Source organism: Neofelis nebulosa, chromosome 2 (genome assembly GCF_028018385.1).
Source record: "Neofelis nebulosa isolate mNeoNeb1 chromosome 2, mNeoNeb1.pri, whole genome shotgun sequence".
NCBI classification, from domain to species: domain Eukaryota; kingdom Metazoa; phylum Chordata; class Mammalia; order Carnivora; family Felidae; genus Neofelis; species Neofelis nebulosa.
The window spans coordinates 71346161-71359851 of record NC_080783.1 but is presented as its reverse complement, the minus strand read 5'-3'; the positions used below and the strand labels follow the sequence as shown (position 1 = coordinate 71359851).

At 34.2% G+C, this 13691-nt stretch overlaps 1 protein-coding gene across 7 annotated transcripts in view; it reads left to right on the top strand.

The window, feature by feature from the left end:
- The window catches only part of TANK (TRAF family member associated NFKB activator), a 94837-nt gene extending 81357 nt beyond the window's left edge, over positions 1-13480 (top strand). For 4 of the 7 annotated variants that reach the window (XM_058715163.1, XM_058715162.1, XM_058715161.1 and 1 more), the window contains exons 5-8: positions 2616-2692; positions 3135-3250; positions 9172-9752; positions 13199-13480. In XM_058715163.1, coding sequence (XP_058571146.1) covers positions 2616-2692; positions 3135-3250; positions 9172-9752; positions 13199-13378 — 954 coding nt within the window. In that variant the 3' untranslated portion in view covers positions 13379-13480. Of the gene's footprint in view, positions 2485-2615; positions 2693-3134; positions 3251-9171; positions 9753-13198 lie in introns of those variants that run through there. The other 3 variants (XR_009257508.1, XM_058715165.1, XM_058715166.1) reach the window with 2 other exon arrangements.
- Positions 13481-13691: the final 211 nt, after the last annotated feature.

The following is a 13691-nucleotide window of genomic DNA, read 5'->3' as shown; positions in this document are numbered from 1 at the left end:
TTTTAAAATTTTTTCTTAGGATGCTGGAAACCTAAAATTTTCATTTGAACTATATCAAGAGATTTATTTGGTGTGAATGATAGAAGATGCAGTGTATTGCGTAGTACAATCGTAGTATTTTTCTTCAATAATAGTAACAAAGATAACAGTAAGCAGGGCTGTATTCCTAATCCCAAAGAAGCTGAAGACCTTAAGTTTACATGCTTTGTGGAAATTTCTTAATAAGAGAGTCCTCCCTTTACCCCCTACCAATACACCTGAGGAGTCTTTTCTGGATAAATTAATTCACCCACACCAGTTATCAAATCTAAACAACAAACAAGTAGGTTGTCACAGGTTATTTACCAAACCATACACAAGTTTATCATTCTTTTCCTGTCTTTTCCTTCACCTTTTTCTCATCTCCACCCCCACCCCCTCAATTTTTAAGGTTTCTTTTTAACATAAGAAGCAATCATTCCAAGTACTGATTCCAAAATCAGTACTTTGGAACTGGAATAGTCTTCACCACTTTATGTAAATATCTTCATTTTTAGGTTTAAAATTAGAGTACAGTTAATCCTTGAACAACACAAGTTTGAGCTGATTGGGTCCACTTATATGTGGATTTTTCCCCATAAATACAGTACACTACTGTAAATGTAATTTTCTCTTCCTCGTGATTCTTGTAATAACATTTTCTTTTCTCTAGCTAACTTTATTGTAAGAATACAGTATGTAATATATATAACATACAAAATATGTGTTAACTATTTATGTTATTGTAAGGCTTCTGGTGAATAGTAGGCTATTAGTAATTAAGTTTTGGAGGAGTCAGAAGTTATACATGGGTTTTGTACATGGGGGTTGGCACTTCTAACCCCATAGTTCAGGGGTCAACTGTGCTTCTTTTTGGTTCTTTCTGGCTTGTGATAAGATAATTTTGTTTCATATTCAGGATTTCTAGTAGTAAATTTTAAAAGATTAGTCATTTTATTTAATCACATATTATGATTTGTTTAACATTAAATTGCCAAGTGTTTCTATTCTCTTAATATTACCTCTTCTCTGATTTTGTTGATACAGATTTAATATAATATCTTTATTTTATTTTATTTTTTTTAAGTAAACTCTACACCCAACATGGGGCTTGAACTCATGATCCCCACGATCAAGAGTCTACATGCTCTACTGACTGAGCCAGCCAGGCACCCCTTAATATAGTATCTTTTAAAAGTTTGCTTTCCTACTTATAGCATCCTGAATGATTGGCTATCTTTAAAATGTCGCCTCTCTTCCTAGTACACACTAAAATCCACTGAGTGTTTTTTAATTGCACATAACACTAAAGAAAAACCTTGTCTACTGCTTTTAAAAACAAACTGTGAATGTGAAAATGTCTTCTGATGTGACTGCTTTGTAAGCTCAGTAAAACACTTTTCATCCAGAAGAAGACCTGGCCTAAGTGCTTGCCAGACAAAAAGTATGCAGCAGCAAATGATCTTTTTGTTACCTCAGTCTGACAACATAATATATAAAATCACAAATTGTTTGGGTTGCTGAGATTTCATTTTACTAATTAAAGGAATACTCTATTTTAGAAATGTTAAGCCAACACTGGTATTTAGAAAAAGCTGGAGAAGTAGAGCAATAAACTGAAATAAATTGGAGAAGATACTAATTTAAAAAAACAAACTGGAATCAAGTCTTTTTCTTAAAGAACAAATGAGACTCCTAAGAAACTGAAGGAACTTTTCGAAAAGCAAGATTAAAAGAGTTATACTCAGATGACAAGAAACAATGAAGTAAAATCATCCACTTTAATAATGGCTACAATGACCTTAAATCTTAAAAAGTCACTAAATATAAATGACCACTGGTTTCATTTGAACTTAAACAAGACCTATGCAGGTTTGGTAGAATTATAATTTATGATTGTATAATATTAAGACTTCTTCAAATCTTTGTATTTGTCAATTTGTGACTTTAGAACATACACAGAGTTTTCTAGGTATTATTAAAGATTTTTAAAAAATCTAAACCATACAGTGGATGTATTACATGTTTTTTAATGTTGACTTTTAAATGTCAGAATGAATGTAATACCAGAATAAGCCACAGGGTGGGAGTGAAAGGCAAGAACTTAGCTTCAGAGAGTAGCTTAAATACATCATTGCACTATCTGTAAAATGCTTGTTAAATGCTAAGGTGCTGTAGCCTGGTTTTCTTTCTTCCTCTCTACACAGCTGCATTCCTCAGCAAAGAATCTATAACAAAATACAAAGACATTAACTTAAACCTATAGACCAATAATGGAAAAGAAGTAAATACACACACATACACAGATTTTTTTTTTCCTGGTTTCTGGTCATATCAGGTGCTTCTTAAATTGTCAGTACTGGAAATAGTAATTACAGAAGTTACCCGAAATACTTCTTGTCTCCATCCTATTCTTCTGGCTCAGTTTTCCTTTTTCCCTGATGATTCTTATTTAAAGAAAAGAAAGATATGTATCTGTAAGCTACCTACATATATGTTTCAATGACGGAGGTGAATTTTCCATTGTATTTTCTGTTAACCTATTCTCATTTGAGTTTAGAAGCAATTTAAATTGGTGATTATTTTGTATCTTTAAGGTAAGAAGACAAGAGGTTTCTTCTCCTAGAAAAGAAACTTCACCAAGGAGTCTTGGCATTCCTTTATTCCATGAAAGGTATTAATATTTCAATAGACCAAGTATTATGGCCATATTATGTTATATGGACAGATCTTAACGTAAACATTATCGAAATAAGGAACATTTCATTTTCTTCTATTTAAGATGTTTACTGAGAACAAAAATCCATGTATTGAAATTTCTAATGTGAGAATGAGACAGCCAGCAAAAGGGTGATTTATAAATAAGTAGATATGCTAGTCTGTGCTACATCTATGTATTAGAACTTTTAACTTACTGCTTACTTTGTGCCTTTGTGCCTGGCTCTCCAAACATTAGAGTAGTTCTCTGGGACATTTTCTAGGATTTTAAAATAATTTTTTTTAACTTTAACCTTTCAGTAATTATTTTGTGGTACATAAAATGGTGCTATGTAAATTTAATGAGAATAGAAAATATTTAAAGATAAAGCTTCATATTTTAAAATATTCATTTCTAGGGCTTATATAGAGAAGACTTTCCAGGATCTAAAAGAAGAATTTCACAGAATATGCATGCTAGCAAAAGCACAAAAAGACCACTTAAGCAAACTTAATGTACCAGCCACTGCAACTGGTAAGGTTTGATTTAACACACAGTACTATTAACTTGATTGATTTAAATGTATTTCTTTTTGATCGTAAAAATATTTCTAAATGCTTGTTAAGTGCTAAGGATCTGCAATTTGCGCCTCCTACCACTTATAATGGGTAAGTGCTGTTAAAGTTCTGTACTGTATTACATTATCTAATGATTGGCCTTTTTCTCTCTTTATTGTGTGTGGGGCTATGTAGAGTGACTTGAGTGATGTAATTACTAATCATCTTAATGAGAAGTCCCACCTTGCAAAGGGTACAAAATAAATATAGGAAATATCTCTCAAAGTTTTCAGTTGTTATTTGGGGGGGTTAATTAAACATTAACTCATGTATTAGTAAGCAGCCTTGAAGCTGCACTACCATATATAAGCTAAGTAAAATTAGAACATCAGGTTTGTTTTTAACTTCTGCTTGAAAGTTCATTGGACACTATGGATTTTTATAATTTGGTTCAAGAAATAAACATTTCACATTTCGTGAGGCTAGCCTGTTGGAGATACAAAGTACAAATTTAGTATAAAATATGACTTAAAAGGAACATCTGTTTTTACACATGTGTTGCCGTGTGTTTTTTAAAGCCTGTACCCTTTCCTAAAACCCCAGACCAGGGTTTGCTTCAGCCGTTCCATATGAATAGCAAAACACCAGAGATTGAATCTGGCTACCAAGCACTTCCATAACAAAAGGAAGGTAAACTGATCATTTAAAATGATAAATTCTCCTTTACCCTTGTGATTTGAGATATTCTGCATATGGTTCCCTAGAGATGTGATTTACAGTTTTCACTCTGAAAGATGTTGCGGCAGTGCTAATGCCCCTTTAATTAAAGATCACTTTCCATCTCTTCCATCTCATATCTAGACTATTTAAAAATCATTTTATAGTGTAAATTCACTTTTTGCATACTACTCCTGTTTTATCTTCAGAAAAGGTACACAATATGGTGGAGAAACAAAACAGTCTTTGTAGACAGACATAATTTATTTCTTCCCCTTTTCCCCCTCCAGCTACCCAGAAAGAATGCTAATTCTTTCACCTGAATTTTTGTCATTTTCATGAGAAATTGATCTTTTGTGTAGGCTAAAGACACTAAGTACCTCTGAAGTAAAAGAATTATTTTTATTTAAAATCTACTAGCTAAAGAGATGTAGTACATAGAACTCATAAACATGATTTTTTTTAACATCAGCATCTTATCAAAACATTGCAATGGTGATATATTCATCGTTATACAGAGAACCTACCCCATTATCAGTGGCTTCATACTTTGACCATTTTTAAATTGTGCAGGTCTAAATCTGAGTATGTATCTGTCAACTAGGACACTGAGTGTTTAGCTTCATTTTCTTCCCCACTAAAACCGCTTCCTAATGTTATTCTTATGTTTTATAGTAAATGTGTCACAAATAATAAGTACAGCATATTCTTGAAATGTTTTAGATCTGTTTTGCCATAGACTGCAGTGAAGTTTTGCTGGGTCTAGACAAAACTCAAAATATTAAATATTATTCTGGTAGTAGTAGATCAAAAAGGGAAAGAAAGAAAAATGTTTTGGGAAAAGATGCCTGTTCAGGCCTTTTAAGGATGAACATGACATTGAATAAAAATATAAGGAAAATATTTTAAATGTGGTTTGTATAATACATCTGGAAAGAGCGTATTTAGCAGTATTGTCCCCATGTTATTTTTTTTGTTAAAATTTGACCTTTACCTTTATTTTTTTTTTTTTTTTTTTTAATTTTTTTTTTAACGTTTATTTATTTTTGAGACAGAGAGAGAGACAGAGCATGAACGGGGGAGGGGCAGAGAGAGAGGGAGACACAGAATCGAAAGCAGGCTCCAGGCTCTGAGCCATCAGCCCAGAGCCTGACGCAGGGCTCGAACTCACGGACCGCGAGATCATGACCTGAGCTGAAGTCGGATGCTTAACTGACTGAGCCACCCAGGCGCCCCTGACCTTTACCTTTAGATAAACATATAATTCATGAAAAATTGCTGAGTTAGTAGAATTGTACATTTCCTTTTTCTTTTTTCTTCTCATCCACTTATGGCAGTAGCCTTGAGAAGGGATAAAGATAAAATGTATGTTTAAGCAAATGTGGCTTCATAAAAAGTGCTATTTGGTCCATAAAGGAAAGTCCTATTTCAGGGAAGATGAAGAGAGTAGAATATAGGATCGCAACTTACAAACAACCATCAGATCTTTTTCTTTTGTCAATATACGAGGTAATTAGACTAAGAAGTACTCTAAATGGACGGCCTGTACTTAAAATTTAGAAACCTAAAAATGTTTCTCATTGTGTTTTTTGTGTCCTTGCAAAAATAAGTTTCTGAAAATAAACAAAATAGAAAGGCAATTTGCTCCACCTGATCATGTTTCTCAGTATAGTGTCAGGATCACAAGTGCTTTTATGCACCTCATTTAAATCTTTTTTTTTTTTTTAATGTTTATTTATTTTTGGGAGACAGACAGGGTTGGGGGAGGGGCAGAGAGACAGGGAGACACAGAATCTGAAGCAGGCTCCAGGCTCTGAGCTGTCCACACACAGCCTGATGCAGGGTTCAAACCCACGAAGCACAGGATCATGACCTGGGCTGAAGTTGGACGCTCAATTGATTGAGTCACCCAGGCACCCCAAATCTTTTTTTTTTTTTTTTTTTGATAGTAACTCATCGCTTGAACAGATTAATTCCAAAAATTATTTGAATGTGGCTGAGGTATGCCTGCTAGCTATAAAAAAGAAAATATTTGCTTTATTATAGGTGTTTTGAGTTTCCCAGGTTTTGTTCACAAGGGAGATAGGTCATCTATTGGAAAAGAAAATCATTTCGGGGACTCTTCTCTGTGTGTGTGTGTGTGTGTGTGTGTGTGTGTGTGTGTGTACATGTGTGTACATACATATACACACACATACAGTATGTTTGTCTTCTGTGTCTTCTATGTGTATGTGTGTATATGTACAGCATACAGTATGTTTAATTTAACATAATGGTTCAGAGCACAGGATCTAGAATTAGGTTGCCTGGGTTCCAATGCCAGATGTACCACTCATTCATGAGCTGTGTAGTCTTGGAAGTAACTGCTCCATGTCTCAGTTTCTTCGCATGTAAAGTGGGGATAATCTAATGCCTACCACATGACTATTTTGAGTATGAAATGAATTAAGACGCATAAAATGATTATAGTAGTGCATGACACATAGAAGTGCTATTGATGTTAATAGTTGTCATTAGCAGCAGCAGCAGATTCTTCATCATTCTCCCTGTTCTCCTTGTGAAGATCATTTTGATAAGCATTTCCTCCTCAGGTGTTATAAAATGTAGTTACCTCAGCAGTTGATTTTCCTGATTTGTTACCTGCAGTTAGTAAATGTAATCTGCAAAGAAAGTACCGTTGCCTAGAATTCCTGCTACTGTTAAGTCTACTATCAGGAAAAACGACCACTTGAGAGTTAAAGGACATTGAGAAACCTGCAAGGACAAAGAAATTCTACCAGACAATTGAGCTCGGTCTTTGTTACTGTACTACTTCTAGTCACAGACAGATTATCTAGTGAATGTGGATTATTACACTGGGCTGTCTTGTGAACAGAATACAAATGCATTCAGAATACATTTATTGAGGGCATACTATGTGTCAGGCACTGGGCAGGGTACTGGGGTTAAGTGGGAAACAAAGCATGGTTTAAGACCTTAAAAAATGTACATCAGTGGGAGAAAGAACAAATACAGTGCAACATGTGTAAGCCTCGGGACACCTGTGAGTCATGCCTAACCCAGTCTTGGGGAGCTAGAGAGAACTATCCAGAGAAATTAAGCCTACATTAAGGAATGAAGGACAAGTAAGACTTTGGTAAAGAGTACCTGGAGAGGACATTTCAGGCAGCCTGCACAGCTTGTGCAAAGGCCCAAAGACAGGAGAGCCTGGCTGTTTTGGAGAACTGTGCAAAGTCCATTATAGCTGGAATAAGAAGTGCAACAGTTTGGAAAGATGAGAGTATGGACAGGTGACCAGGGACCAGTCATGAACAGTTTTATATGACTTTTCTGAGGGATGAGGCTTTGGAGAGCCATGAAAAGGTTCTATGAGGAAGGTAACATGATCAGATTTGTGCTTTAGAAAAGAAATAGGGAGCAATGTAGAGAATGGATTGGCTATGAGCTAAGTTTAAAGGGCAGAGAAGCAGTTCAAAGGCTGTTGTAATAATCCAACAAGATAAGGTGGTGTGTACTAAAGAGAGGCAGTAGATATGTAAGAAGGTAAACTTGAGGATTTGGTTGCAATATACTGCAGTTGTATCCAAACAGAAAATACCTTGTGTTGGAATGTGCTGTGGCAAAAGATAGGAAGGTGTCATGAGACTGCAAGGACCAGAAGGAAAGGAACTGACGTTTGTTAAGTGCCTACTAACTTTGACAGACACTACACAAGGTGTTCTGTGTACCCCGTCTGCTTAAATCGGCATCCTTGGGCAAGTCTCCTTTTGTGAAGATAAAACTTCTCTGATGACTACCTTTTTAAAGTGCTGATTTCTTTTTTAATCTCTACCTTCTGTCCGCTTAATGAAAATCACACATTACCAGTCTCCAACCTACTGTCTTCTTAGGTAAGATTGTGGAGCATAATTTAGTGTTTTCTAATGTCTCAGGATTATCAGCATAGAGAATGCTTTGATCATTGTGTTTTTGCATTGAGAAATGTGGCTCTTATTGGCCCTACACCAGACTGTAGTGTTTTGTGAGTTCTTATATCTGCTATTTTGTTTTTCTCGTCTCCTCTCATGCTTTCAGCTCTTGTTGATATCTATATCTGTCTTCAGCAACTCCTATCCCTACCTTTTAATTTGCTGCTTCTAACCAGCTCTGAGCTAAGGGAAATATCATCAAGCTTGTTAGAATAAATCTAAAATGAGAGTAAGAGCAAAATACATATATCTGTGGGCCTTTTGGCTCTAATTCTGACTCCTCAGAAGCTCTGTTTACTTACTTTCTAGCTTTTGCCTGTGTCCTAGAGAGCTGAATTTGTTCTGGAGCTGAATTTGTTGGATGAGCAGCTTCCAGATAAATGAGCTGCAGAGGCCATGGTATCTACCTGATATCTACCTGCTATCTTCATAGGCCTTTATATATATATATATATATATATATATATATATATATATATATATATATATGTGTGTCTGTGTGTTTGTGTGTGTGCGTGTGTATGTATGTGTGTGTATATATATATATATACATATATATGTATGTATACATATATATATATATATATATATATATATATATATATAACAGGAGAATTATTCATATACAGTTTTCTGAACATGCATCCCAAAATTTCATCCTTCTTTTGCCTTTACTGTCTTCTTTCTCTCCAACCCCCACCACTACCACTCCCTCACATGAATTATTGGGAATACCCAAGGCTAGACTGATTGCTGATATATTTTGTGACACAGTGATATTAGGGCTAATAAATGGCCAAATTCATGTAGATTCTTAACCTGTATAGTGTTATATATGCCTAGTAAGGAATTTTCTTTTTAACAACTTATTTGTCTAAGCAAGCTCACAGTTGTAGCTTCCATTACTGACAAAATGTTTAAATGTATACACTACAAGCAAATGTTTTTTAAGCATAGAGCAGTGTAACTGTGAACAAGATGCAAAGCTTACAGCAAAAGACCTAGGAAAAGACAAAGTAGTTTCACTGCAACTAATAAGCTACGTTCCAGTTCACCCACTGGAGACTGCTAATATTCCATGGAAGGTGGTAGCAAAGGTAAAAAGTACCAGTTGTCTTCAGTTGCTATAAAAAGGAATTGTAAAAATAATATTCATCATTTTTAAGAATGATTGGAATGCAACCATTTTCCTTTTGTGTTCTTTTCCCTGCAGAAACACAGTGCTCTCTTCCTGTACAGTGTACGGATACAACAGATAAACAAGAAGAGCTGTTTAAGCCTCAGGCTAAAGATGATATAAATAGAGGTGCACCATGCATCACATCTGTCACACCAAGAGGACTGGCCCGAGATGAGGAAGATACCTCTTTCGAATCACTTTCTAAATTCAATGTCAAGTTTCCACCTATGGACAATGACTCTACTTTCTTACATAGCACTCCAGAAAGACCCAACATCCTTGGTCCTGCCACATCTGAGGCAGTGTGCCAGGATAAATTTAATATGGAGTTCAGAGACAACCCGGGAAACTTTGTTAAAACAGAAGAAACTTTATTTGAAATTCAGGGAATTGACCCCATAGCATCAGCTATACAAAACCTTAAAACAACTGACAAAACAAAACCCTCCAATCTTGTAAACACTTGTATCAGGACAACTCTGGATAGAGCTACGTGTTTACCACCTGGAAACCATAATGCATTATATGTAAATACATTACCACTTCAGGAACCATCCGATGCACCTTTTCCTTCACTTGATTCCCCGGGAAAAGCTATCCGAGGACCACAGCAGGTAACTGTTTTGCATTAAAAAATATATTATGCATGAACACATATTTTACCATACGTGCACAGATATGCATCTCTTTTAGGTTATCAGATATTCCTTTTAAACTAATGACTGGTTAAAGTTAAGACTTAAAAAAAAAATCCAAGTCCTATAATAAATGACATGAAATTATAGAAGATACTCGTCTTCTATAGTACAGCTCTATTATAAAGTACCTTAAAATTTAGGGAACATTTTAAAAAAATACATGTCAGCCTAATCCATAGCTAGTATGTGTCACTTTCTTAGTCCCTTATTCAAAGCTTTTTACTCAACATCAGTGTTACAATAGCATTCTTTGTTAAATTTCATACTGGGAAACAAATGGCATTTTTTAAATTAAAAAGTTTGTGTATATCATACTCATCTTTAAAAGAATGCTTTTCATAAGTAAATAATTGCATTGCATATTTTTATATATGAAAATAAGTGAACTGTCTTTCGTCTAATACTCTGTTACATTCTCAGTTATACAGTACGCAGATCTGTAGGGTTTGGTTTCTAATCTGGCAATGAATATGCAGCCTAATACATTTTTTAAATGGCCTCTGCATATGTATGATTTTAATCAAACACTTCGATGTTTTTAAAGCTTGCAGCCCCCCAGTCCACTACTGCCCTCCCATTTATTCAGGTTCTATCAGAGAATGGTGCTTTTATTTAAAAAAAAAAAAAAAAATTAATGCCTGAAGGCAAATGAAAAATATATCATTGTTACAATAAGCAAAAGCTTGTGAAAATACTGACTGGTGTAAATATCTATATAATTTGCAAACATTTGTTTAATTTCTTTTTGCCTTGAGATACTTATTTTTAAAAAATCCAACACCTTGATGGATACCTTTGGCTTTATAAGTGCTGTATAGGTTACAGACTTAAATCAGCATACAAAGGAGGCAGTAGTCAAGCTGTGGCATATTTTAGTAGTGGGGGAAAACTAGGCATCTCTGACAATCAGCTTTAATTATAAACTCACTTATGCTCTACATTGTGCCTTATTTCACATCATAGTCTCAGTTATAGTTACTACTAAATGAAGCAAATTAAACAATTTCATTTATTACAAGTAGAATTCCTGTGGAGCTGTGAAGTGCATCAGTTCTAATGCTTGTTACTTTTTTCTCCATTATATCTCCTGCTTGTTCTTTTACTAGTTAGTCTGTGTGCATTCATGTTTCAGTAGATGGCACCCTGCATTGTGCATTTGCTTTCTATGCTACAGCAAGGGAAACAGCTGGTATGTGATTACAACTTGATGGAAAAGTATTCAGCTTAAAAAATGCAGGAGAATTGGTGTTGAGCTGTCACAAGACATGGGGCATAAGGTTAGATAATTGATATTTTGGCAGAAAAGGCAAAGAAATTAGTTTGTTTGAAGGCCACGTTGCAGTTTAGGATTGAAAGAATATTTCTTAATTTTTAAAAACATTTTGCTGTTTGATTTGTATTAATAAAGCTAGTATGATAAATACAAAATTCTTGAATTGTTGGTAATGACAAAGAGAAGTGAAAATTTGGGGTTTCATGTTTCCGATTTTTATGCTGTATCGATTACCGCTACTTAACACCTTTTTCAACATTCAGCTATCATAACAAAGCCTCAAATTAAAATCTATCTGCTGATTTTTGCTCTGTGTGATTTTATTTTCTTCATAGTTTTGCTGAGTCAGTGAGTGGGGTCCCAACTGAATTCTCTGAAAAGATCCAATCTGAACTAATAACTCCTAATAGAGAAGGATAAGGATGGACTTTGAAGATAAACTGGCAGTAGAAGATTGGCTCACCAAATTTAGAAGCTAAATTGCTTCTAAATCTATTTCTTACTGTTTTATAGATCTTAATAAGAATCATCTTTATTTATAAATAATCTTTTCTTTATATCCATATCAGTTTCCCATTAAAGAGATGCATATTAATCACTTGTACTTTTTGTTTAAACTGCAAACAGTAAAATTTAGATCTGGCTGACTCTAACTTATTTTGGCTTATATACTCACATTTATTACCACTGCTCTTGAATCATACCTTTTCTGAAGAAAATTATCTTACCCCAGATATTAAAATAAACATGTTAAATATTACTATTTTTTGTGATAAAATTGTCACTTCTCTAAAAAGCAATTGAGTCAATGTTATCATAAACCCTCTGTTCTGATATTTGAACGTATCTCGGTCTAGACAGACTTTGTATATTTACACCAACTGTACGCAGCTGTCCAGTAAAATGTTTATAAGACAGTGACGTCGTGAAACTTAAATGCTTCGATTAGTAATACACTGTTTATTGTAAATGATTGGTTAACTAGAATGAAAGAGATTGGTTAAGGGAATGAAAACTTAACACTGTATCAGGTGTTGGACTAATAAAAACATATTAGTAATAAGAGCCCAAAAAGGTCTCTTTAAATTGACTTTTTAAGTGATTTTCCTCAAAGTATCAGAAATTAACTGTGTCAAGGTAATTTACCTATGTCAAGGTATACCAGAAGGCAAATTTTAAAAATAATTTGGTATGCAGTTGAGGAAAAGAAGATAGTCCAATCAAAAAATATTTATTGAGCACCTACTATTGAACTAAATGCTTTTTCTGCCCTGTTAGATATTTTTTTAGAAAGAATAAATGCAGTATTTTCACGTATTTATGTGCTGCTTATAATGGAGGTAGTTCTGTTGAATTGTGATTTTCCATAATTATTTAATTGGGCAACTGTTGACACTATTCAGTCACAAGAAAGGGGAAAGAAGGCAGAACTACGCACTATATAGCAGGAACAAAATAAGCCAAAAGAATGCATCCCATGTTAGATTTGGTTGAATGATTAAATATTTGAGGTTTCAAAAAAACAACTGATCAGTGGAATTTGTTTAGTACTTAAAAAATTTCGTTTCGAAAACCAGAGCAACTTATTCCTATGTGTTTTATTCATTGTATATTTCCTTATAAATAGTGAAATTTAAACTGCTCTTGATCAAACTGCATGTGTACACACATCATGTCTAGTGCACTTTGTATTAATCACAGCCCTATAACTTAAGGTTTCTGTTGTAAGACAGAAAAGATAGAATTCAATTTTTAAAAAGTCTTAATGATTGATGGTTGTGCCAAAACTACTGCTGTTATGATAACGAGTATTAAAATTTGCTGGTGGTAAAACTGGAAAAATTTTAAATATGTGAAGATAAAGTGCATGTATGTATTTTAAGTGACTTAATCAAAGTTTAGCTGGGCCATTAATGAAAGGAAAATTGAGTTAGGTCTTCATGCTAACTCTGTAGAAAGGTAATTTGCTTTCATAGAAAGGAATTTTGTACTTATGCACAAAACCCACTCAAAAAATTTGAATTTGAAATTTATTCTAAGTTGATTTTACCTACAAATAACAGAAGATATTTTTGTTTGTTTCCCATAGCCCGTTTGGAAGCCCTTTCCTAATCAAGACAGTGATATATCATCGGTACTAAGTGGCACAGGCTCAGAACTGCATATACCTCGAGTATGTGAATTCTGTCAAGCAGTTTTCCCACCATCCATTACATCCAGGGGGGATTTCCTCCGGCATCTTAATTCACACTTTAATGGGGAGACTTAAGATGCATTTGAAAACAGCTCCGTGTAATGATTCTATGTGATCATCAGGTTCTATGTGATGATCTTGGGTTTGTAATACTATAAATACTTGATTGAAAACTTAGTTCAAGATCGTTCATTGAAAAATAGCTATGTCACAGCTATTTGAATTTTTTCCTAAACTTATATTGTAACTTTCTTTTATTAACTTTTATGGATCATTCTGTATAAAACTGTAATTCATTGCATTCATGTTTACAGTGTTTATTACCTTAATTTATGTTTGTTTCAAATGTCTAAGCTTATTGCTTGGATTTCTAGTTAAATTTATTAAA